This window comes from Numida meleagris, chromosome 9, assembly GCF_002078875.1.
Source record: "Numida meleagris isolate 19003 breed g44 Domestic line chromosome 9, NumMel1.0, whole genome shotgun sequence".
Classification (NCBI taxonomy): domain Eukaryota; kingdom Metazoa; phylum Chordata; class Aves; order Galliformes; family Numididae; genus Numida; species Numida meleagris.
In genome coordinates, this window is record NC_034417.1 from 18,406,719 (window position 1) to 18,432,857 (window position 26,139).

Sequence of the window (26,139 nt, forward strand, 5' to 3'; positions counted from 1 at the left end):
GTGTGCTCCGCGGGCTGCAGGGCTGGGAAAATAATGGTTAATCTTTGAGCAAACAGTTGAGCACTTAATTAGAGGGGTGTAAGCAAGAGAGAATAACAAAGACTCTTAACTTGTTAAAACAAAGTTTCCTTCGCTTCAGCAAAGAGGAAGGAAGGAAGGAAGCAAGAATAAACAGCTTCAAGAATTTTAATGGTGATAATTAAGTATAGTAACTATGAATTGTTTAGAGGCTTAATGTAACCTTATCCAGTAAGCACCAAGTTCCTACTTGTTGGATCAGCCCGGCTGCAGTTCTGGCTGTGGTTGGGGCAGTTGCTGTGCGTGGTGCAGGGCTGCTTGTGGGGCCGGGCTGGGGGGGCTGTGGGGCAGAGGGCTCCCGGGCACAGGAGGACTAAAAGGGCCCCTTTGGGTTTGTTTCTTTGCAGATCTCTCGGATTCCACGTTGTCTTACACTGAAACGGAGGCGACGAACTCGCCCAACGTCACGCCCGGGGAGTTCTCAGGTTGGCAGATGTTGGCGGATGCGCGCTCGGAGACCGGGGCAGGGGCGGTGGGTGTTGTGTTCCTGGGGAGCTCCTCGGTATGAATGGGGGAGAACGAGGGGCGGTTGCTCAGATGTATGGGATCCACGTGCTGGGATGGTGCTCGTGTTGGGGACATCTGCGTGTGGCACGTGTGTCACTGGTGCGGTGGCAGCAGCGGTTGGTACTGCTTTGGTTGTCCATGTGGTTGCAGTTGGATGTGTGGTGATGGTCATGGTCTTTCCAACTGTAAATCCTGTGATGGCAAGTGGTTGGCTTGGTTGATGTTACCTGCAGCAGCTCTGTGTCACGTTGGGCAAAGCTTTGCTGGGTTTGGTCCCGGCATTGGCCACGCAGCGTGGCATCGAGAGCTGGCTTTGCCCTCCTGCGGTGGCCTGGGGCTGCGGCTGTCCCTGGTGTCTGGTGGTGCCTGGAGGGATGCTGGGGGGCAGCCACAAGGGACCTGCCATGGGGCCAGCCCTCATCCCTGTGCCAGGGGTTCAGTTTGAGGCAGAGCTGGGGTCCGGATGCTGATGTCCATGGGGATGCTCAAGCAGATGGCACCGCTGCATCGCTGTAGGGAGCACCGAAGCGATGTGGTGTAGTGTGTCCCTACATCATGGCATGTTTCCCATGGGGGGTTCCTCAGCATCTCCCCGTAAGGTCCCCACCGCAGTGTGTGTGCCTTGGTTGCGTGCTCGGCACAGCCTGCAGCTTTTGTTGTAACATGATCAGAGCCACTAATGACAGCGGCGGGGTTCTAAAAGCAGAAGTTCCTGAGGATGTCGTGGTTCAGCTTCCATCGCGGCGGAGCTCTTTATGGGACATCTGGTGGGTTCTGGGGAGAGAGGAGAGATTTTAACTTGACTTGAACAATGCAATGATAACATGTGACCAGGACCGTATGAAACCAGATCCCTGCTCTCCCCCGGTGTAGTTCCAAATGGTGCAACTTTTAATAAGAGTCTGGGGCTGCCTGATTTATTTGTCCCCAGTGCTGTGATTGCTGAAAGAGGATAAGAGCTGCACCGGAGTTAACCCGTGTGTGTCATCGCCGGGGGGAACGAACCCCTCCGGTGCCGGCACGGCGCCGTGGTTCTGTGTTGGTTCTCCTTTGGGCTGTGTTACTGGGTCAGCGTGCAGCGTGGGCACGTGGCCTTTAGTGTACTGAGGGGAAAGAAAGTGCGTTTGAACTCCGGTTCCAAAAATAAGTGAATTTTGGACCTAGCGCAAGGCCGCTGCTATTTATTGCTCCGGCTTTGATCATCAAAAAGGCTTTTCCTACGAAAACCACGGAGTTCAATTCTGGATAACAAAGAGCCCCATTCTCTTAATCGTTTACTTGATGAACTCCGAAGCAGGAAGTGTTAGTGTGGAAAAAAAGCTCAGCTCTGTGATGTGTGTTGGAATTAAAGGCTGCTCTTTTTGAAGCCGACCTTCTCAGGGCTATAGTACTGCTCTTAAAACCTGGAGAAGCCATCGGTGAGCTGCCAGGCTGTGCCTGGGTTGGGACCTGGTGGTTCTGAGGATGGGTGCTGTGCCCAGGTGTGCTGTGGTCCTCAGCTTGGAGGTCTCCCAAGCAGTGCTGGTGCTGCAGGCACTCGGAGGTGGTGGATCCCCAGTTTCCCAGCTGTGAGGTTGGTGGCGTCACAGCAGAGTGGTTCCAGCCCGTGCCTGGGGACTCATCGGGGTGGTCCGGGTGTGCTCATGGGGCAGACCTGCAGGAGGAATGCTGGTTTATGGAGAGGGTTCTTGGGTCTGGGTGCTGGCTCTGGGGACAGCAGGGCACTGCTGGTGGCAGCTCTGTCCTGCTGTCACACTGAGGGACACCACAGCCCTAAAAGACCCTCTTGAAAACCATGGAAGATGCCCAGTGTGCAGCATCGCTGTGCCTTCCTGGTGGGCTAAGCCCCATGCATTTGTAAAGGTACCAAGATGTTGGCATCCTGCAGGGTCGCTCATGGTGGCCTTGAGTTCTGCTGCAGGCGGGGATGGCAGTGCAGTGGGACGCAGTGCCCTTGTGAGGACAGCACACTGAGTTGGCCGTGGTGCAGGGCAGGGTGGTGGTTCCTTTGGAGGCTGTGGGAGCAGGTGCAAGCACTGGGGAATTGGTGCTCCTTGAGGGAAAGGGGGAGAGCAGAGAGCCCTGCGGGGCATTTTGGAATCAGTTTGTTCAGCTTCTTGAGGAGTTTCATCCCCATGGGATAGGCTGCTAGCATCCGTAGGGTGAAGTAGGGTCAGGGTGGCATGGGGGAGAGAGGAGGAGGTGTGACTGAATGGGTCAGAGCTCACTGACATCTCTTGTGCCCAAGGCTCGGGAAGCCAGAGAGCTGTGTGGATGGCAGTGCAGCATGGGGCTGTCCCCATGCCCCCAGGGTGGCTATGGAGGGGGCACTGCGGGGTTCTCCTGCTTCCAGCAGTGTCTAGGATGAGCTCAAGGGAGCATATTTTCAAACCCAGTGAATGGAGAAAGTGAACGTCTCTCTTCCTCTCCCCCCAGAAATAACAGGCTGCGAGGACTTATGCTAACAAGGAAATTTATGAAGATCCTCTGTGTTAGGAATAGGAAAGAAAAAAAAAAAAAAGCCTATAAATATGTAAGGCGGATGTGTGTGGAAACTGGGCAAACACTGCCCTTTCCAGGCTGGGGGGAGGGACTGTGCCGTTACCATTCAGAGAAGAGCTGATATTTTTCCCATGGCGTTTGCTGCTGGGGGACGCTGGTGGGGACCTGGCGCTGGGCTCGGCCCCTCCTGCCCACGTTCTCCTCAAGGCAGAGCCGAGCGTATCTGCGCGGGCAGCGTAATGGCAGACAGATGTTTGTTTGGGCCAGCAATGCTTTTGGTTTCCTTTTTCTTCCCTGTTGCACTGGAGGCTCGCTGGCGTGTCTGACGCGGAGCAGTCTGCAACAATCAGGGTTTGGCGAAAAGCTTCCCTCGTCGGAGCAGCGCGCGCGCGCGTTGCCAAGAGCTACTTCTTTGATGCGAAAAAATACATCCTGGAGGTGCTTTGTCAGATGTTTTTATATTAAACATTTTTCCTCCATACTTCGGGTTTGCCAACGGGAAATAAAGCGCATCTATTTTCCAGTGTGCTTTGGAGAGGGGTTCTGGGGAGGCTTCTCCGTGCGCTGCCGCGGATGCTCGGGTGCGGTGCAGCGTCCTTCCCTGCCTGCCACCTCCTGTGCGTGGGGCTGGGGTCGTGGGGAGCTCGGCGAGATGTCCTTCCTGGGGAGGAGATGTGAGGATGGATGGTCCCACAGCTGGGTGGCCTTCCTGAGATGCGGGGATGATGGTCGTGCTTCCTCCACCCACCATGGGGCCGAGGACACTGGGATTTCCCAAACGCATCCTTGGAGGCTGTGGTTGACCCATTGGGAAAGGACTGAGTCTGTTTCCTCCAGCGCCTGGCCCCGTGCACCCCGCATCCCATGCTGAGGGTGGAATTCCAGCAATGGCCATACAGCTCTGGGTTGGCTTTTAGGAAAAGCAGCACCTGCCTGTGAGGTATCCTGCGGGCTGTGAGCTTGCAGTGTGAGGGCTTTGGTCCCCAAATCAAAGAAGAGAGCTGAGCCAGGTTGGTGATGCGGGTGGGGAAATGAGTTTTGTGGAGGTTGAGGGAGCGCTGGGGGTGGGAAAAGGGATTTGGGTGCAAGGAGAGGACTGTTTGCTCAGTGAGAAATGTGGTGCTTGGGATGTGCAGTGTGAGAATGCCCTGGCCTCCCAAAATGTTACGGGAGGTGACTGCGGGGCTGGGAGCGATGTGGCAGTGATGCCCCAGGTAAACGGGGCGGATTGCAGAGCTGGAATCTGCCTCTTGCCTGGCTTCCCTTGGAGCAGCCTCCTTCCTCTTCCACCGTTCCTGCTTCAGCCCTCCAGCACAGCACTTGGAAAAACGTGGACAATTGGAGGTGTGACCGTTCAGAACAAGGGAACAGCTGGAGCCCGTGTGCTGCGCCACGGGTGCAAGAAGAGCGGTCTCACCTGTGTTGGGCCTCGTGCATAATGCAGGGACAATGGCTGCACTGCAGATGTGCATGCACACAGCTCCCTGGGATGTGAAGAGGATTGCCTGCCTTGGAGCTAGTAGGATGCTGTGGAGTGAATGCACCTGGGGCACTTCGGGAACGGGGACATCCTGCACCGCTCCGATCCCAGCGGGGACCTGATGGTGCAAGGTGAACCCAAGCAAGGTGCTCCTACCTGGCAGCAGGGAGCAATCTGCAGGGTGACAACACGAGCACCGGAGCAGCATTTTGCCAGGAGCATTGCTTTGGATTTTGCATTTCACACCATTGTTTGCAGAGGAAGGACGGTCGCATTTTTACTCCTGCCCATACCCGGACTGGGCTGGCTGCGAGCTGCTGGCGGGGCCATTGCTGCATACAAGCACTTGGAGCAAGCACAGCGCCCGATAAAACGTGTTTTTGTCTGTGGTTCGTGAGTGGTTGTGATGATTGGCCTTGAATCACAGAGTAATCGCAGCCTTCACTTCTCCGAGCACCTAAGCATCGCTTTTTAAAAAAAAAAAAAAAAGAAACATCAGGAAGTGAGTGAGTTACTTAAAAGTAAATTAGTTTAATCTTTGTAGCCAAAACACCACATTCCTGCAGCCTATTAGGAGCGGCGTATGGCTTTCTAGGTAGTAAAATTGCCTTTGATGTAGCTCTGGTTGTGTCTCTAGGCAGCGCGTATCTGATGGCACAGCTTTGTTTGAACTCCGCTCCTCTGCGCGGGCTGGGCTGCTGCAAGGGGTTTGCTGAATGCTGGACACTGTGTATTTATGACCTTTGAAAGCAGCAAATGTTTTGAAGGGGAATTTTGGCTGCGGACGGGGACCTGTAGAGAGAGGCGAGCATTCACAGTTACACTCCCAGATTTTTTTTTTTTTATTATTATTTTTTTTTTTGCGTGGCGCTTTGATGAGCAAGAGGTGTTTATAGGCTTGATTCATAAGCGAGTTGCTAAGGTTTTCCACGGAAATAACTTATTAAATCCGCGGCGCTGAGCGAAGCGATTGAAGCCCGCGGGCTGAGCGTGCATCAAAGGCTGCTCCTGTCCTCCCTGCGCTCCTGCTCCGCGCTGCGCCGCCGGAGGATGCTCACAGCCACGGGGGGCTGATAGTGGGGCAAAAAGGAAAAGAATTGGGGAAAACATGAGGAAAAACATCACCCGTCCTTCAGAGCTGGTGGGTAGATCTGTCTCGCTGGGATGCTGTTTGTTGGTGTGCTTGGCAGTGAGAGGCCGGTCCCTTCCTGCTCCCAGCTGGGCTGCAAGGTGCTGCGTGGCTGCTGCTGCCTGTTTGGCCTCTTCCAGCTTTAGAAAGCCTGGCCACATCAGTGCAGCTGAACTGCAGGGCCCTAAAATGCTGCGGATCCCTGTTGGGCTGGAGGTGGGAGCTATCCCAGGGGTTACCAGACCCGAATTCCCTCACAGAACAAATCCTTCTGCCTTGCACTTGGGTGCTGGGAGCAGCCTGGCTGCAGCGCTTCCCAAGCACCTGGTGTTGGATGCCTCAGCCTATAAAAGCCTATGTACAAAGCCTGCCAACGAGTTGCATTCCCAACGAGACAAGAAAGGAGTCAGTAGAAACTTCAGAATTTCCTTGTTCTTTAGCAGCTTTCTGCTCCTGGGTGAGCAGGAGGCCTTTCTGGTGATGCTTGGGTTTGGTAGGACTGCATTGGGTTGTGTCTCTTTGGAGCTGGTCCTTGCCCTGAGCGCTCACATAGCTCCTGTTAGCTGGGACATGGAGGCTGGAGGTGTTGTCCTGCTGCAGAGCATCCCCAGTGCTGCACTGTCCCCATCCCAGCGTGGCACTCCTGCTGGGAACCTCATTGCTCCTTCATGCCCAGAGCTCTGGGGCTCTGGTGTTGGGCAGGGCTTGGGGAGGGTTCCTCATTGCAGTGCTGCAGAAAGGTCCCAGACACTGCTGCATCAGTTTTATCTCTATATTCCATTAGAAGGAGCAAAACACGCCAGCAGAAAGGCCGTTTTTCAGCTCTTTCCATTTATTAAGGTCTCGTTTGCTGAGATTTTTCCATTCAGGGAGCCAAAGAATGTTAAAGACTTTTTTTTCCTAAAGAAGGTTATTTTATTTTTTTTTTTTTAAACTGCTTTACCCTTTCACACATAGTGATGCAGTTTGCTGTTGGTCTATTTAGTAAAGAACGAAATGCATTTAGTGGTTTGCAAGGAAGGCAAACGTTGCCCTGAGGGCTGTGAGCACCCCTGGCCATAACTGCATGGAGGGAGATGGGGGTTTGCACAGCGCTTTGCCTCGCGCTCAGTGCTGCACATGGCCTTAGTCCTGTGCTTTGCAGAATGGAAATGAGTGGCTAAGGAAAGGTTTTTTCCACTAATTAAGCAATATGCAAAGCATGTGGCAAGTGTTGTGTTGAAGATGCTTTGGAATATCACACAGGCATCAGTGGCTGTACTTGATGGGCTGGCGCCCGTAGCATCCTCCTCTTGGGCTTGACTGGGTGCTCCCAGTCCTTTGCTGGGATGCTGCTGAGTACAGGTGGCGTGGCCCTGCTGGGATTGGTTCATGGTGGTCTGACTTGTCCAGAAAGTTATTGTTAAAGCTGAACCACGGGGATCCATCCTTGCACCATGCTACAGCACAGGGAGCAGCTGTTGGTGGGGAGCCCTGGGTGTGTTCCCCTCCACGTGTCTCAGGAGTCCATTTCGAGATTGCATTTCTGCAAAAAATAAAAATAAGAAATTGACGCCCAAACAACAGAAAAGCAACGGAACTTTATGAATCAACTGGGAAGCCAGTAAAAATTAGCGGTAACAAGCTCATTTCAATAGGAATGGGTTGGCTGCTCTGCTGGCTGCCAACCATTTATGAGACTGGCATGGTGCCGGCGAGCAGGGTCTAGCACGCTGCATCCTTCCACCCTCCTGCTGCTGGAAATAATTGTGACTTAAGACAAATAAATAATGCTCTTGTGGAGTTTGTTTTATGGTTGGGGCCTCGAACTGGGCAAGGGTGGCAGCTTGAGGATGGATGCAGAACCTGGCTGAGGGCTTTTTCCTCCATCTCATAGGTTCCTGCAGTACAGATGAGGATGTATGTGTGCTGCAGCCACGTGTTCCCCAGCTTCACTGCAAGCAGAGCAGAGCTGCTTAGAGTGCCTGTGCCTATGCAGGGCTGTTGCAGGAGCATTGGTGCAGTTGTCCCTCCTGGGCCAGTGCAGGAAGCTGATCTGAGGATGGTTACTCAGTGGTGTGTGACAGCGGGGTGAGGGTGGTTGGGTGTTGGAAGAGGCTGCCCAGAGAAGAGTCCAAAAGCCACTTGGAGGTGTCCAAGACCAGATTGGATGGGGCTGTGCCCAACCTGGTGTGGTGGGAGGTGTCCCTGCCCATGGCAGGGGTTGGAACTGCGTGGCCTTTAAGGTCCCTTCCAACCCAAACCATTCTGTGATTCTGAACCGGTGAGGCTGCATCCGCTGGGGGACATGGAAGCCTGAGGTTGTTTCAGATGATGACTGGCTTTAGAACCAGGCACTGGCACAAATCCTTTAATCTTTGGACCCATCTTCAAGTAGAGCAAGAGCTTCCCAACGCAGGAATCCATGCTACAATTTCACTTGCGCTGGGCTTTATTTGGAGGCCTGCACAACGCTGTTGGAAGCTGATATCCAGCATCATCCCCGCGCTGCCCATCGCCAGAGCCCAGCCCATTGATAGCTGGCTGGGAGCATGTCCCAGCTCCTGTACACGTGGGCCCCAAAGGTGTGCAGCCTTACATTGCAAAAAGAGAGCGGCCCAGTTCCTGCTGTGCTGCACATCGCGTGTGACGTGAGCCAGGGATCGGGGCGAACTTCCACTCTGGAGGAGATGAAGGAAATTCCTCTGCCAGTACAAAGTAAGGGGAAGATCCGATGCACGCCGTGAGTTGCTTTTTCCCCGCATTGTTGAGCTATTTTAATGAAAGGGAAACGTCAGCAAAAGTGTGTTGTTTTTTTTTTTTTAAAAAATGCCATTCAGGCATTGCTGGATTTGGAATAAGGGTGCTCTGGGCAGCATCTTTGCTGCTGAAACGGGAAAAATCCACGTGCTGGGTTGTCTGCAGCTGATGACAGCCGCTGGTGTTGAGGTACCTCTCCTACCTGCAGTCATCAGCGTGAGCCCTTGGAGCTGGAGTGAGGTCAGCTGCGATGGGATGGATCTGCTCATTGAGACTTTTAAGATCCTTGCAAATCAGTTTTGCTTTTGCTGTACTGGACCTATTGGTGTAAAAAGCCTTCAGTATCGGTCTGTCTGGAGGGCTTTGCTTCAGAGACTGCTCAGTGCCTGGAAGCGCTGGCTGCTGACTTCATTGAGTCCTGCAGGGAGGGAGAGCTGAGCTTGGGTTTGGTACAGGGCAGCTGGGTGCCCTGTGCTGGTTTCTTCTGGAGGGCAGCGTCTGCTGTGGGGTGATGCAGGGGACTGCTGGTGCCTGGGGCTCCCCAGGCATGGGGGGATGCTCACAGCCTCCATGCAGGCAGGTGCAGTTGGATGTATGTTGATGCACAGCCAGCTTTTTATTTATGCCAGGCAGGACTGGCGTACGAAACTGGGTTGCAGTGGAGATGAACAGGTCTGCGGGGTGCTCGTGGCTGGGGGTGCTCAGCAAGTGCTTTAACCCATTCCCAGCCTTCAGCCCTGTTCTTGCAGCATCCTCTTGCCACACAGCCCCTGGCTGCAGCCCTTCCATCCCTGCTGGGCTCATCTCAGATGGCTGCAGCCACCTTTGACGTGGTCCCCAAGATGGGTCTGGTCCTGAATCCATTCCCTCCTGACCCCCCTCTGTTTGCTATTGAGTAAGCTCTGTGGTGTTTGAGTTAGAAGCTGGTGGGTTTCATGCTGTTCCTGGTAAATGCCGTTTTTGTAGTGGGAACAGAAGCAGCCTGCATCACTGCATCGTGCCCTCAGCCCCTGCTTCCTCCTTCTGTTGGCCTCTAGGAATTTTGCAATTGTGGGTCATGTTGACTGTAGCTTGGAACGATCACTGGGGTATCCCATTGCCCTTGTAGAGCTCTGGGAGCTCGTGGGGCACACACAGGGAAAAAAGAACCTGTTTTTAAAAGAGGGAAACATATCACAGTGGCTCAGCCCTGCTGCAGTGAGTGGCCAAGTTCTCAGCGCCTTCAGTCAGCGCTGGACCGGGGCCATTGTGTAACAGCAGCTGGGAGCACGGTGTCATGGGCAGAAAATAGCGTTTGCTGTTATCAGAGTAAAAGTCAAATTTCACACTGTCCCTTGCAGCCTTGGCCCCCTCGAGCTTCCTTGCAGAGCTCCAGCTTCTCACGATGCTTTTCCCAGCCCTGTTACACAACGTGTGCTCGTTGGGTTTTGCAGATTAGTTGTGAGCAGTGTCAGTAGCTGGAGATAGGCAGAAATGGGAATGGGCTCGATTTGGGTTTTAGGGCCCTCAAAATGAATGATGCCAAAGTAAATAGGGAGTTGTGCATGGGGCCACTCCAGCTGTACAGCTCGTGGGGAACAGCTCAGCATGGTGGGGACTGAGCCACCTGGGGACCCTTAGTGCAGAGCAGAGCTCATGAAGACAAGTACCCCTTGGGTTTGGGATTTTTGATTATTATGTGGCTTTTTTTTTTTTTTTGCCTTAACGATGGATTTACAAGCAAAAAGGGACAGAAGAGCTGCCAACAGCATGTGGGGTTGCTCTTAGCCCACTTGCTTTCTGTCTTTGAAAGCTGCCTTGTGTTGGTCGTGCTCTATCTTAAAGGAAATCCACATTTCCATTCAGCTGTTGGGTTGTCCTCCCATTAAAACCCTTGGGGACTCTTGGGAGTATTTCTCCTCTAAGGTTACAACAAAAGTGCCCACGTTTATTCTGGATCTCTCCCAGTTGCTCTTTCTTTTAGGATCTGCAGTATGGAATAGGCAGTGCGCTCGAGGGCAACGCAAGGCAGACGGTGAGATCTATTGGGGTGGAAATGTCGCTTTTCAAACCAAAAAGGCTTTTGGCCATCGGTCTTGTGAGCATTTGAAAGCTTCCCCAGCATCAGGATGGTGGCAGGGCACAGGTTGCCTTTGTCATTGTCCGGGCATTGAAGCGTTGTTGGTGAGCTGTCGTCATCAAGAAGCATGCAGTGGCCAAAATTTCTGCGTCTGGACCCTTCTCTTTGGTGTAATTGCATCGTGAGAAGGAATTGCACAGGGAGTTTGGGCTTGGTGGAGCTGTTTGGTGCTGCTGATGGCAGATGTTGTTTGACTCAGGTTTCCTCCATACCTGCTGGCAGCCTGGAGCAGCCAATATCTCCTGAAGCAGACGATTTGAGAGCAGCAAACAGCCTCAGCTCCGAGTTAGAGCTGTCTCAATACAGCTCGGTGAAGTCAGTCGAGTTACTTTGAATTTCTGGACAATATTTGGAGCTGACCACCCTCGTGTGCAGTGGGGAAGAATTTATGTTAAAAAAGGAGGAAAATAGGAGAATGAGTGCAGGTGGCTCGCTGCCCCATTCGTGATGAGCTCCCTGCTGTCCTGAGAGTGCTGCAGAAGGGAGTTTGTCTCCAATCGCAGTGGCTGCTCACTGAGGGCCCTGGGGTGGGGTATGAAATAAAATCAGACAGTGCTTCTAGAAACGCGAGGAATGCGAAAACGTTTCAATGATTTAGTAGGAGAAAACTTTATTTAAACATTTAATCGAAGAGCTCACTTTCATCTTTAAACCATCGGTGTTTGAACTTCCATCCAAGTTTTTTTTTTTTTTTTTTCCGGACTTGCTTTGCACTTTGTCATCTGCAACACAAAGCCGTGCTTTGCAAAGCAGATAAACTGCCAGTTCCCTGTTGCCATTCGTTGCCTCAAACGCACCTAAATGGCAGCGAAGGGGAGCTGCAGCGCCCGGCGTTCCCTGGGTTAGCTGGGAAGATCTGCATTTATTGGAAGAACCTGAGGTAGAAAGCGCCGTGTCCAAGCAAACCTCATAAAACTGCGCTGTGTTTCCATCTGGGAACCACCCTGAGCGTGGATGCGTCAGGCGGCGTGACGCTTTTTTTCCATCACAAGTGAACGCTCACCGGTGAGAAGGCATCCCAGGTGCTGCGGGCAGCGAAGGCAGCGGGCAGAAATTTGGCTTCGGGTCCAAGCTGCCAGCCAACGTGCCAGGGAAAATCACTGAATTCTTCAAGAAGAGCTCACAGCAGAGCCTGGTTTGGATTAATACCCTTATTGTCCATACCACAAAATCCAGTGCTGCGTTTCAAAGGGAGGAATCTCAGGGCTTCTGTCTAGGACGTGGGACGCTGTGAAGCAGCTGTAACTTAGTGCAGTGCGTGGGCACCTTCCATCTAGGGGTGAAGGTAGTTGTGTCCTCCTCGATTTGGTGCTGGAAAGACCCTGAGCAGCATCGTGGTTGTGCCCTCCTGGCCCAGGTTGTAGCATTAGCACGGGAGATGGCCGTGTTTGTGTTCCTAAGACATCCCAGCCTGTGCCGCACCGACGGCCTGCCGTGCTCCGCGGCAGAGATTTACGCTTCCTAAGTACATCATTGTAAAAATTTTTATAAAGTAGCTTAAATATTTACAGAACGAGCATTTGAGGAGATTCTGTTATGTCTGTGAAGGAGCTGCTGCTCCTTTGGGCCCATCAGACAGCGGCCGTGCTTTTTTTTTTTATTTTATTTTCTAATTGTCTGACCTCCAGGAATTTCTTCTTCTTTTTTTTTTTTTTTTTCACCTCACTGTTTTTAAGCAGACAAACAAATGGAAATTCATGCACAGGAACCTATAAATAATGTTAATGGCCTGGCTTGTGTCCTCCAAAGCCAGGAAATGTAGAAGCATGGTGACGGGCTGGCCCTGGCCCGGGCGGGGAGGAGGTGGTGGATGAGGAGCGAGCATGGCACCGGGGGTCTGTGCCCTGGGGGGGGGACAGGGGCAGCCCAGGTGGGGGACTGCACCTCCAGCAGCAGGGCTTGGGCTGTGGCTTGTAGTCCTCGTGGCTGCAGGCTGCTATGGGGAGGCTGTAGGGCCATGATGGAGCTGTGGGGCTGTTAGGGAGCTGCCTCGAGGGGGCTGTAGGGCCATGGGGAGGCTGTGGAAGCGTGATGGAGCTGTAGGGCTGTAAGGGAGCTGTGGGGCCATGAGGTGTCCCCTCAGCATCCTCTTCTCTGGGCTGAGCAAACCAAGGGACCTCAGCTGCTCCTCAAGTGCCTTGTCCTCCAGATCCTTCCCTGTCTTAGTTGCCCTCCTTTGGGAGCTCTCTGATAGACAGATAGCTTTCTGTCCTCCTTATGTCACAGCACCCAAGCCAGGCTCAGTGCCCTGGGTTGGGGCAGAGCAGAGCTGGATCACTCTGGGCCGTGCCCCGGTGCAAGCTCTGCAGCACTCCGCTCTCTGCCTGGGTTGCCTTGCAATTTCCCCCAGCGTGCATGTTCCTTTTGCCATCGGCTTGCATTTTGCAAGCGGGCAGCATTGCCCCTTTCATCCCAGCCCTGGTGCTGGCAGTCCCTTGCGGGTGCTCCCCGACAGCACTTCCCGAGATGCGCGTCCCATTTATTTTCCTCCTGCTTGCACAGCAAACGGATGTTTAGATCCGAAAGGAAATCAGGTCGCTGCTTTCTGGGCTCCGCGTGCAGCAAACAGCCCTTCAGAATAACTCCAGCCTCACCATGCCAGGAAAAACAGCGGAGCCAAAACGTTGCAAGAAAAGAATTGTGTCTTCTGTGAAAGCTCTCCTCTTTCGCTCCAAGTCTGCCTGTGTCGGGCCTGTTGTCCTTTGGTTTTGTTTTGAGGTTTTTAGCCCCGTGAGCCATGATTTCCAAAGCAAAGGGGCTCAGCTTGCGCTGGATGCCGGATTTTGCCAGTTGCAGTGGTGTGTCCAGGTTACTTCCTTGGACACGGGAGCTTTTGGGTGGGACATTTAATTTCTCCCTGTCAATTTGGGCTCAGTGCTTGGATTGGTGCCATGCTGAGGTCACCTTGGGCGAGGTGGCCCCAAGGGACAGGGCTCCCCGGGATGTCCCCGGTCCCCACACGGCTCCCTCTCACAGGGGATTTTTTTTTTTTTTTCTTTTTTTTTTGGCCAGAGCTGTGGGAAGAGCGCAGCCTATCCCAAGTGAGTCACCCCGGGCAGGAAAGGCACTTGGCAGGTTTGGAAAAGTGGCCGGGAGGGCAGGCGATGCCCTGCCTGCTCCCAGCATCCTGAGCTGCTGGTACCCAGCATAGGGCGGGCACCGGCCCCGAAGGTATGGCTGAGGTGGGCAGTGGAGGCCTTGCTTTTAGAGTTTATTTTGTTGTTTTTTTTTTCCCTTTGGAAATGCAGCCCCTTGCAGTCATGCAGCCACAGTTAAAATAAGGTTTAAATTATGGGGCTGGCTGTGGCTTTTTCCCTTTCTTTCAGAATTTTTGCCAACTTGCAATTTGCTTAATGAAATCCTGCTATTTCGTTTAACGGGGATATTTTTTGCAGATGTTGATTTAACCCAGCTTTATAAAATATGTGAACTGTGCAGTTTCTTTCCTATTTTTAACAATTTAAGGATTCGAGCGCAGCAACACGACAGAATTTTTAGCATCGATGGCGTGGTTTGTTTGTGCCGTGCAAAGGCTGAGGTTTAAGGCTGAGGCTTCCCGTGTCGCTCCTCCCCGTCACAAACAGCCTGAAGTGTTGCAATAATGAGCAAAACGATCCAAAGCAGGAAATCTGCTGCTCTGTGAATGCATTTCTGCAAAAAACCTGAGGAGGCTGATTTTACACTCAGTTCTTCTTCAGGTGGTTTTGAGCGGGGCTTTCTTTACATCCAAGTGTGTATTTTGTATAGATGAGCTCTAGGGGAACAGAAAGAGCCATGAGTCTCTTTGCAGTGGTTGACAGGCTGTGTTTTGAATGTATTTCCCCTAAAAAAAAAAAAGCCTCACTTTATAGCTCAGTTTCCCTGGAGGGGAGAAGTATTCTGCATTCCTCCATTAGCACTAAGCTGAGTGTGGGGCCTGCATTCTTGAGCTCGTTAGCCATAACGAAGCACTTCCATGCCCTAGTAATCCCCTTGCCTTTGATTTACCAAAAGCCTGACCTGTTCTTCTTCCGTTTTCACCCCTAAAATGGGGCTATCAGTGATGGTGGTGCTTGATGCTGAGCACCCCTCCCAGGGCAGCACCTGGTGGCCATCTCTGACCATCCAGAGGCAACAGGAGCGTTGGGGTGGCTGGGATTCGTGCGGCGGGGCAGGATGCGTCCCACTGAGTTTGTGTGTATTTTGGTTGTTGGGTTTTTTTTTTTTTTAAGAGAAACTGTGGTTTTCCATAATGAAAACAAGTCCTGCGTGGCCAGGGAGGGTAATGAGCGTGAGTCACCTCCACTCGCCCTGCGCAAACCCTTGGTGAGGGATGGGACGTCGCTGGGAGATGCCTTCGGGGACTCGGGGAGGCTCTCACTGTGCTGCTGCAGCCCTGCCAGCATTGTGGGTTTCATGAAACGGGAGGCAGGAGCATCCCCACTGCCTGGCCGGTGGGGTGAGGGACCAGCACGGAGCTCAGATCCTGAGATGCTTGAGTCATTGTTTAGTCTTTGCTTGAAGTGGGAGCAAGAGCCTGTGGATGCTGGCCACGAGCATGTTGGTGGAGCGAGCCGCTAGCTGCAGGGAAGGGCTGGAATAGCCCCAGAAAATGTTTACACATCAATCCATGAAGCAGCTATCGGAAAATCTGGCTGTGTGGGTGCAGACACATGCACGCAGCCCTCTGCACGTCCCTCCCTGTGCCGGTGCGTGGGTGAGGGAGGGCAGGAGCCATCCCCATTGCCATCCCTTTGCATTTATCTCCAGCAGATAACAGCTCCGGCACCTTTCCATCAGGTTTTACCCCTTCAGCTTGCACACGGCAGGGATTGTCTCCTTGCAAAAGGCACCCCAGATCCTTGAATTCTAAAGCAAAAGCTCCACGAGAGGAGAGGAGAGGAGGCCTGGTCTGGCAAGGCTGGCTCAGCCGGCGAGGCTGGGAGCTTTATCTGGGGAAGGATCTTGGGCTTCGGCCAGTGAGAACAAAGCCTGAATTTCCATTCCACTCTCAGTCCCTGCCTGGTTCCCATATATGTAAGGGCACTGAAAAAAAAAAACAAACAAAAAAAAACACACCAGCAACCTATATAAAGGCTGCTGGGGGAGAATTAGAAAGGCTGCAGGGAAGTGAAAACCAAAGCCCTTATGGGGGCGGAGGGTGGGTTGGGATGTGGGACTCGCAGCAGCCGGTTTTGGGGGAGAAACAGAGGTTTTTGTTCTCCCAGCTCTGGGATCTGGGGGCTGTGCAGGGCCAAACACTGCTCCCAGCAGCTCTTTCCCAGCCCATGGGGAGGAAAACACTTGGGCTCCCGCTCATCGCCCTTGGGGAGCCTCCCCAGCTTGGTTCCCAGGTTGGCGATAGTTTCCTGCAGCTCTCACAGTCCTTGATAGGTGCCATCTGCAGTGCCCAGCGCCCTGGGGACGCCGCTCGGGGCTGTGCAGTGGCCTCGCTTTGACCAAATCAGGGTGGCCTTGGTTTTTTGTTTTTTTTTTGTTTTTTTTTTTTTATTTCCATATCCCCTCTTTTTTGTTTGCAGGCGTCAAAGCGATAGAGGTAGAGCAGCTGGGGGCTGTGTTCGTGCTGCAGCGCAGTGGCAGGCTCTTCAAATAAAGCCAGCAGTGATGCTTGCCTTGGTTTTGCGCTAGTTCTCCTCTCTTTGAAGTATCCCTGCTCGTTCTGGTTAGGAAAAGCAGAAGAGCACAGCAAAGCTGTTGCATTGGCAGCTGGCTTTGTTGGCCATGTCCCTTGCAAGAGCTTTGGCCCACAGGTATCAGCTTGTTAGCATTTTGGGGGAAAACCACTGGGCTTTGACTGCCTGGAAAGAGCACGTTTTGGGAAGGGAAGGAGCCGAGCTGGAATTTGGGGCTGGTGGTGGTGGGAGATGGATTTTACCTGGTGTGGCTTATGCAGGGTGCCCAGCTGTAGGCACCCTTCGATGGGAAGGATTATCCAAAAAAAACCGCCTTCCTTTAAAATATATCCACTGGTTTTCTTCTTTAGTCATAGAATGGCTTAGGTTGGAAAGGGCCTTAAAGATGATTGAGCTCCAGTCTCCAATGGGCAACAGCAGAGGGCTGTGCCCCCAGCATTCCACATGGTCCTGCTGCTGTGCGGATGCTGCAGGAGTTGCAGCGAGTGCAGGCAGTGGGAAGGTTGGAGCATCCTCAGAGGCTGTGCTGCCCCAGTGCTTTCACCACATCAGTGTCTGCCTTCCCAAAGCAGCTCCCTGACCCGGTGCTGCAGCTGTTATGGGTGGAAAGCCCCTGGTTTGGTGCTGCTGGGAAGTGGGCAGCGCTCGGAACCGGTTGCAGAGCTGTGGGCTCTGCCTGCGGGGCACGGCAGAGGAGAATGATTCCCATTTCTCTTCAGAGGAACCTAGTAATTAGTTTTTGCTTTTAAAATGCTTTGAAGCTCTCGAGTGAAACTGCTCCACAAGCAAAAACTATTATTATTCATGAACGCCCTTTTCCAGAATCTCTGTTCTGCGGGATGCTCTGCGTTGCAGCAGCGTTTCCAGCTCTGGCCGTGGAGCAGATGATTTTCCTCCCCAGGAGCATCGCTGGGGATCTGTGTGAGCACCAAGAGCATTGGGTCAGACATTGCCAACCCTGAAGCCAACAGCAGGAATGGGTTTGAAAGTGAGCAGGGCTCAGCAGGGCTCGGGATCTGCCCAGTTTTGCATCCACGGTCGTTCGGAGAAGATGAAAACTTGGGAGTGCTCGACCTAAAAGTGAAAAAATAAAAGGGATTTTCTTCTCCCCGTGTCTTTGTCACGGCAGACTCCTTCCCTACAGGAGGCCCTTAGGGAGTGAAGCTTTTACCCTCTTTTGAGTGCACTGTGGGCCGCACCCAGCAAAAAATAAAGCCAACCCCTACTGGGCAGGAGTGGGAAGATTTTCAGCGCATGAATGATCGTGCTGCAGATTGGTCGGAGCAGCCCCGAAACCTGGGACTTCTCAGGGCTCGGACGTACCCAGGGCTGGCTTCCAAAAGGGGGGGAATCTCAGCCAAATTTCAGCTGATGACAGGTCTGGTGCTTTCATAATTGGCAGCAAGTGCAGGTGGTTACGTTTTGGGCTGCTTTTGAAGAGGTATTTACATTGTTGTGCTAACTCCCGCGTGCCAGGCGCAGCGTGGCCGCGTGCACAGCCTGGGAGCTGAGGTTACACTGGGAATGCTCGACCCAAAAAAACCCCCCAAAATCTCCCAAAACGTTGCCCTCCAAAGTAATGCATAAAAACATCAGCAAAAAATACGTAAGCGGTGCTTCTAAAGGATATATATTTTTTTGCTTTCTAGGTTTTTTCACCTTTGGCTGAAAAGACCATTGGAAACTGTGCAAGGGAGCTGGAAAATAATAAAAAAAACTGCTAAAATACCTTAAAACATCATCAGGAGTGCGTATTTAATGGGTAGAGAAAGCACATCAGAAAGGAACCGCTTGAAGTTAGCTTGAAAATAACTGATGGTGCTTATGAATTCCAGGGCAGAGCTAAACGTGGCATGTGCCCTTCTTTGAAGGATCGGAGAAATTAGCATGAGCTGATGATTTTACGGAGTGGTTTCTTTTATGCGGCGAAAATTGTTTTCATTCCCGTTCTTGGCGTTGGCTCCTGTCCTGTGTCGCTTTTGTTTCTCGGGCTGCCATGGAAATGTCCCCCCTTCCCCCCAGCCCTCTCCACGCGCCTCATCCACTGGCTCCGTTGCCCGCCAGACCCTATTTTTTGAGCTAATTTAATTAATTAACCCGGCGCAAGTGTTCTTCTGAGTTAATCATCTACTGGGTTAACGAATTAAATCGGCTCATGGAAGAGGCTGGGGGGCACCAAAGCTCTGGTCCAAGGTAAGGGCTGGAGGAGGAGGAAGTCACCAGGACCTCCTGCTGGGGATGGAGGAGTTGGGACCCTTTTGGCCATGATGGCGGTGACACCTGATTCATCACAATAGATCACACTCTCGCTTCGATAAGGCGTGAGCAAGGCTGAACCTTGATGTCTCTGCCAGCCCAGCAAACCAGCAGCCTGGCAGAGAGCTTGGTGGTTTTCAGCATAGGGAAGGTGTAAAGTGCTGTCCCTTTGAGTGGCTGTGGCCATTGGCTGGAGACCTTTCCAGGGACCTTGGGAATTAGGGAGCGAGTTTGTCTTGGTTAAAGCTGGGATATTCAAGCACCCTTCATTGATTCTGGACATGAAGGAGAAGGTGCAGGAAGACGCTGACAGCTGTCCAACCTCCTGCTGCCACCCAGCTGCCTCCTCCTTGTGCAAGCCCGTTGTCCTCCTGTAGCTTCTTGACTCATCCAGAAAGGGATGGAGCTGCCCTTGTCCTCGTGTGGGCTTTTGCTGGGGGCAGACCTGCTGCCTCCACGCCTCAGATGTCACGGGGCTGCCATGGGATGGCTGCCTCCGTCCATTTGCAGATGCACTTTGGACATCACCTTAAATACATACAGCAGAGCCAGCGTTGGAGCGCTGCTGTGCACTGATGAAGCAGCTGCTGGCCAGGACATGGAATGTGAAAAGCTGGGAGACTGTCTTCAGAATCCCACCCCAGTGATCCCAGCAAGGGGTGGACAGACAGAGCACAGTTTGCACAAGGGCTGTCCCAGCGCGGGCATCCTGCTCTGCTGCTGGCTGCAGCCATGGGCTCGCAGGGGGCAGGGTGACACATTCCAGCTGAAACTTGTAAGGCTGAGGTATTTTAAGTATATTGGCTTAGCGAAAATGGTTGTGAGCTTTGCAGGGGCAGATTGACAATTAATTTTTTTTTTTTTTTTTTTTGCAGGGCCATAAAAATTCCATTTATGCTGTGGAAAGTTTTAACCTCTTCCTTACCCCAGGAGCTTGTTTCGAAGGGCATTAATCAGGGCTTTGAGCTGATGGCTCCCCAGTGAACTGTTAAAAGCTTTTTGGGAAATGTGTGTGTTCCTTGTGCCAGGCTTTTTATCTGGACCTCATTCATGCTGCCATGTGCTGGGCTACAAATACGCTCCTGGTCTGCAGGAAAAAAAAAGGCTGAATTTGTATCTAATAGGGCTTAAAGAGGGATAGAACGGTGGGAAGGGTTTGGGCATTGAGCATCAGGCGTGCTTGAGCTCTGGGGCTGCGGGAGTGAGTGATTCAGGAGTGCTGCAGAGAGGTGGGAGGAGATGATGGAACACGAGCTGAGTCCTGGGGACACGTGTGAGTGTCCCACTTGGACCCCTCAGCAGCCACCTGGGGCTTCTCCAGGTGCCCAGACGTGCATGGAGTCCCTGTCATGTTTGGAGCTTGCAGAGAGTTTCTTTGCATGCATTCCTCTTCTTGGATGACTTGGCAATGTGTCTTGAACAAGCCATGAACAAGATGGCCGTGGAGGGGAGGCTGCTGCTCTTGGCGGGCTCTGTTTGAAAAACCAGTCTGTGTGATTCGGGGCTGTTTCATGAGGAACTGGTGCAAAAATCAGAACATTCCCCAAAGCATTGCAGCAAATGAACAGAGTACCATGGCGTGCTGCTGGGTGTGGTACTTGAGGCAGCTGGGGCACCACGTCCTTCTTCACCTCTCTTTCCTTATTTGCAGCCATATATCATTGGGGCCCCGTTGTCACCAGGTTTTCTTAGCAAGGGCTGTTGCAGCGGGGTCGCTCGGCGTGGGTCAGTGTTCCAGTGGTGCACATGATCTGCCCATGGTTCCCATCCTGCCCTTAAGCGTGACATCAGGCAGCAGGCAGAGACTGCACAGCGTTGTGTTCTGGAAGAAAACATCTATTTCTCTCTTAACAAACTGCTTTCAGCTCTTTGAGCGGCTTCACATGCTGTCAGATGACAAACACCCCAAACCTCCACTTATTTTCTTTACCTCCACGCTCCTCAGGGAGTGAGCGCGGCATTCGCTTTCCGCATGCCATTCTCCTGCCTGGCTCCCATTTGCCCGAGACCCATTTCCCCATGAAGTTCTGGTTTTGATTCCCCGTCTCGCTTCCTATCTTGTTTTTTTAATCTCGGATAGTTTGAATTTCCTTCTGGATGTGCCTGCTGCAAGGCAGTGCTGCAGCAGAGGAAATGGTGACTGGGAGGAACGAGCCCATGAGTAAACAAGAGCCGGAGTTGGAGCGCGTACGTGGGATCGATGGAGGTGGCTTTGATGGGGGAGATAGCCCTGACGCCAGCCAAAATGTAGCTGCGAGTTGGAGCTGCCGACAGCGATAGTTGTTAAAAATGCGGCGTGTACCATCGAGGGAGGCACGGCAGGACTAAAATATTTGTCTTTCTTCAAAAAGAGAGGCAACAAGCACGCCTCTGTTCCGGAGAAGAAGGAAGGAAAAAAAAAAAAAAAGGGTGTTTTCTTGTCTATGCATAAAGGGCAGCGTGGAAAAAGAGGAGGAAAATGAAATATTTATTTAAATGGCAGAGGGCTTGCTTTTCTGCCGGCCGCCCCTGCTGTCTGCTGAGTGGTAGCGGCTAATAGCTGGAGGCGAAACTAATACTTGGCAGCGGATAAGACACAGCGCAGGCCCCCTCGTACGAGGGGCTTGCTGAAGTGCTTGCTTTATGTCAGGGCTGCAAGATGAGTTCATCTTCCCAGGGTTTGTTTGAGTGCACCAGGAGATGAAAGGAGTGAGGAGCCCAGCCCGGCACCGGGATGGTCCTTGGGGCAGAGGTTCTCCAATGAGACCAAACTGTTTCTTCTCGGAGTGTTTCATTTGTGCACTAACAAGGCGTCTCATAGTTCAGATGCATCGAAGTACAAGGTATTAAAAGCCTTTCTCTGTTTTGAGTACATGCATATATTGGCATCTTTACCAAAATGTTTGCCAGTTCCTGGAAAGCAGAAGTGGCACTCTGGGGACACCCAAAGGTAGATATTCCTGCAGCATAGGTGCTGCTTTCCTCCTGCTTTGCTCTCCCCCACTGGGTAGGTTAATTCACAGAACACCATGGGAACCACCTGGGGACGTGGTCTGGTGAAGGACGTGCTGAGTGGGCATGGTGGGGATGGGTTGGGGTTGGACTTGGTGGTCTTAGTGGTCTTTTCCAGCCTTAATGATTGCATGATTCTGTTTCAATGTTCGTTGCCAACTGCTCCCCTAATTAATTCAGCTGATGGGGAAACCTGAGTACTGACGTTATCTCATTCTTAAAGGAAGGGAAATTTGGAGACTAAGTGAGAGTTTTTAAAAAACAGGATAAGAAAACCTCCCTACCTGATGGGCATATGGGGCTCCGTGGAGGCTGGGAGGTTAAGCAGATGCAGAGCTCAGTAATTGCTACCAGCCTTTGGGCCCCAGATGAAAAGCTCCAAGCTCGTCTGTGGCCTCTCCAGCAACACTTGGGTGGGACAGCAGCATCATTTGGCATCTGTGAAGGGTTTGGGAATGGTACTGGGGGCATCTTGGCCATCTTATGTTTCAGAGGAGAGGTGGTTGTGAGCATTGTGATGTACCTGCTGGTGAAATGTGGGTGCTCAGCGCCTTTCCTGCCTGCTGTCCTCATCAGTTATGAACTCTGTCAGTGTTTCATGTCTTCAAATGTGGAACGACTTGCTTTGTAAAAAGCAAAGCACTTTGACATCTGCATGGTGGTAAACCAAGGGTTGTTACTGGTTTTCATCCATGCCAGGCTCTTCATTTCAGAGGGTTGTGCAGATGTGGCCGAGGACAGTTTTGCTTCAGAAGCGTTTAGCTCAGTAAGACTGCTGGGGTCAGGTTTGTGATAATGCCATAAGTTTGGTAAATGTAATTTTTGCAACCACTGAAGAAGTCCTGCACAGAGGCTATGAAACCTTTTGTCACCAGATCTCAGTGCGTCAAGTGGGCACTAGGAGTCTGACATTTTCTAATCCAGAATTAAATGTGACTTTCATCCTCCTCCTCCCCTATACCTCCTTGTTCCCGTGACTGGTGCTTTGCAAGGCAGCAGGACATGTTTCAGCAAGGGTCAGATCCAGCCAGCATTGATGAGCATCAGTTAATTAATGAGCATGGGTATGACACATCAATCCTGCAGTTGCCTATCATCGCCCTTTGGAGCGCGTTGGGTTGTTCACTTGGGCAGCCAGAGATACCTGAGATGGAGAAGGAAATGCCAGTTGTCTGCCAAAGAGTAAGAAATGGGAAAAAGCTTTGTGTTGGCTGATCTTTGCTGTTAGCAGAGGGCAGCATATGGAGGAGCTTATTGCAGCACGATAGTGAATGGTTTCCAGCCATGTAGGGAAGTGGGTGAAAATGGGTGACCCAATGTTGCCTTGGTGCTTCAGCACTCATGTTGTTGGTGCTTGGTTGCAATGGAGAACTGTCAAAGATTTGTTCAGGACATCACTTCCTCAGAGGTGTTTTGATACTGAACCTCAGTATCCCGAAATAGAGCCCACCTGAAGCATGGTCCCCATTTATCCTGGCATTGCCATCTCTTTAGGGTCTAGCTGCAGGGCACATGTTTTCCCATGGCTTCAGGAAGCACAGGACATCAGCTCCAGGATTAGGGGGCAGAGTAGCTGTCTTTCTCCTGTGTGGCAGATGGACATAAATGCTGGTGAACTTTTCCCGGTGGGGCTGAAGTCTGTTAATGCTGCGGGATTTCTTTCCCAGTTTCGGAGAAAACACATCAAAATGGGGCTGTTGGCACCCATATGGGGCTTTAAAAAGAGTTGGAACGGGCGATGGGGGGAAAGAAGGGGATCTGGTATCTTGGGGCAGGTTTGGAGTGCATGGAGGTCTTGGTGCAAGACCATGAGCATTGCCCACGGCCAAGGGCATCCCGCCTGCTTTCCTGCCTCCTCACTTGCCCGGTTACCCCACCCCTCTCCCCTTAAATTTGCACAGTTACAACTCAAGTGAAACTCTCAACAAAGGCGCTTAATTCAAAGATCGCTAATGGGGAGGAGAGCCCATTCCCCTCCAGGGAAATTTGAGCCTGAAAAGAAATGGGGCTGCGGGGATGTGCTTGAAATCCTGTGCATCAATGGGGTCTCTGAAGCAAAATAATGGCATCACTCCACGTGTGAGTTAATTGGAGCTGATGGCACGGATGCAGAGGGGTCAGCAGGCCACAGGCGCGTGATATATTGTCAGGGAGCTTAATGCAGGGCTGGCTCATTGTGGAGTTCCTCATTGAAATCCAAGAGCAATTTTCTTTTAACTGGAGGTAGGAGCGGGGCTAATGTCCAGCAAGAGGTTAATTCACCCTCTCCAGGGCCTTTGTAGGGCTGAGGTTCCCATGTTCCTTCCGGATGCATCATAAATACTGCAGTGAGCTTTGAGCACATTTCTGGCAATCTGAGTCCCTCCCATCTTCCTTGAACATAATTCCTAGAAAGAGAAGACATTCCTTGTTCTGGAGAGAATTCCAATGGCTTTATAGGAGGACATATATAGTTCAGAGAAACTACTCCCCCTAGGCATGAAATGCCTTCTTGAGTTTCATGTCCCCCGTGGGAACACCCGCATCGCTGTCGAAGAATATTACATAGAGGAGATACTGACAGGTCGTTCATTGGAATATTTCGTAGATATCCCCGGCGCTGCGGCTCAATGAGTGTTGGCCTTTGGAAATGAGGGTGCGGCACCATGGGGTGCTGGAGGAGCTTGGGGAGGGATGGCTGAGCCATGGTGCAGCTGTTAGGGTGTCGTGGCACTATGGGGTTTGGGTGCTGGAAAGGGGCAGGTCTTGAGTACATGGGGTCCTGACTTGTGGAGGCAGGACTAGGCAGTAAATTGGAGAGAAGAAAGTGTTGAGCTCCGTGGGGTCTGGAGGGTGGGCCACTGGATCACCAGACTTCGCTTGAGCCTTCTTTCCTGGTGGCATTTGACATAATTTATTAAACACAAGCTTTGGGTTGATGATGACCTTTGGGTTGACGGACAAACCTTGAGTTGAACTGAAGTTCCGTTCCACATGAGCAGAGCTGGTGGGAATAGCCATGCGTTTGCCCTCAATGCCTGTCTTGTCTGATCCGAGGTGGTCACAGCAAACCTGACTTCTGCTCTTCTTTCCCCACAGACGCCAGCACGTCGCCCGATGCCGTGAAGAGGAGCCATTGGTGCAACGTGGCCTACTGGGAGCACCGGACGCGCGTCGGCCGCCTCTACACAGTGTACGAACAGTCTGTCAGTATATTTTATGACCTACCTCAAGGAAACGGCTTCTGCCTCGGACAGCTAAACCTGGAAAACAGGAGCGAGACTGTGAGAAGGACTCGAAGTAAAATCGGTTACGGGATTTTACTTAGCAAAGAACCGGACGGTGTGTGGGCTTACAATCGCAGCGAGCATCCCATCTTCGTCAACTCCCCGACACTGGACATCCCCAACTGTAGGACTTTGATAGTGCGCAAGGTGATGCCGGGCTATTCCATCAAGGTGTTTGACTACGAGAAGTCCTGCCTCTTGCAGCACACTGCCGAGCTGGATTACGCGGACGGGCCCTACGACCCCAACAGCGTGCGGATCAGCTTCGCCAAGGGCTGGGGGCCGTGTTATTCGAGACAGTTCATCACGTCTTGTCCGTGTTGGCTGGAGATCTTGCTCAGTAACAATCGATAACAGTCAGCCTCTGACGAAAGGAAAACAAAAAAGAAAGACACAGACTATCCCAAATATCATCTACCTAGATTTAATATAAAGTTTTATATATTATATGAAAATATATATTATACTTGTAATTATGGAGTCATTTTTACAATGTAATTATTTATGTATGGTGCAATGTGTATATGGACAAAAAACAGAAAATGCACTTTGGCTTATATAATTCTTTCAATACAGATTTAAAGAAAAAAAAAATTATACAGCAAAAATAGGAGAGAAAGCCCTAATTTTGATGTATGGTTTTTTTGAAATATTATTAATACCCAGGCAAAAAGCTAATACCAGTCACTCATTGATAATAAAGTATTCGCATTATAGGGGGGTTTTTTAATTGTCTTTTTTTTTTTTTTTTGCCTTTTTTTTCCTGACTGAAGCTCAGAGCAGCGTTTGCTCAGGCTATCCGCAGTCAGGTGGGACTTCCAGAGGGGTGACTGCTGTCTCCCATCTCAGCCAGGCCTTTACAAAGCTGTACGCCAGTCTTTGGTAGGCTGCAGTTGTCTCCAAGAGGAAGGAAATGAGGAAAATGAGGATGGTTTAAGAGAAGGGAGCAAGCAGAAGGTGAGAGGGAAAGCTCCCATAGCTGTGATGAAGCAAAACGTGATGGAGACGTGGTGATGATGGAGACATGTTAACGATGGAGACATGGTGATGACAGAGACATGGTGATGATGGAGACGTGGTAAATAGGCACGTGCCTGTTCGTGTTTGTGCAAGTCAGTGGGTCACAGTGCTGGTGTGAAGAGCAGAGCAGACCGTGGCCCTAAAGGCTGCCCAGTAGGACCAGTCTGCTCTGCCCAGTAGGACCAGTTTGTGCTGCCTCGCACAGGCATCACCCTGCTGACTCCAGTACCTCCCGGACGCGTTCAGTGGTTGAGAAACCAGCAGTGGTTCAGGCAAACTCAGAGTTGGGTGGATCCTCAACTGGAGACACCGTAGCGTGGGCACATTGGGCAGTGCCTGACCTTGTGCCGCTAGTGAAGTTCTTTGCTGCATTATTTATGGCCGGTGACTGGTGCTGCCAAGTCTTAGGAGTTCTATTA

The 26,139-nt window shown here is 51.8% G+C and overlaps 1 protein-coding gene across 1 annotated transcript in view; it reads left to right on the forward strand.

Annotated features, from left to right (window-relative positions):
• SMAD6 (SMAD family member 6) overlaps positions 1-25,416 on the forward strand; it is a 28,873-nt gene extending 3,457 nt beyond the window's left edge. The window contains exons 3-4 of the mRNA XM_021407437.1: positions 426-503; positions 24,513-25,416. Of these exons, the coding sequence (XP_021263112.1) occupies positions 426-503; positions 24,513-25,054 (620 nt within the window). The 3' untranslated portion in view covers positions 25,055-25,416. The remainder of the gene's footprint in view (positions 1-425; positions 504-24,512) is intronic.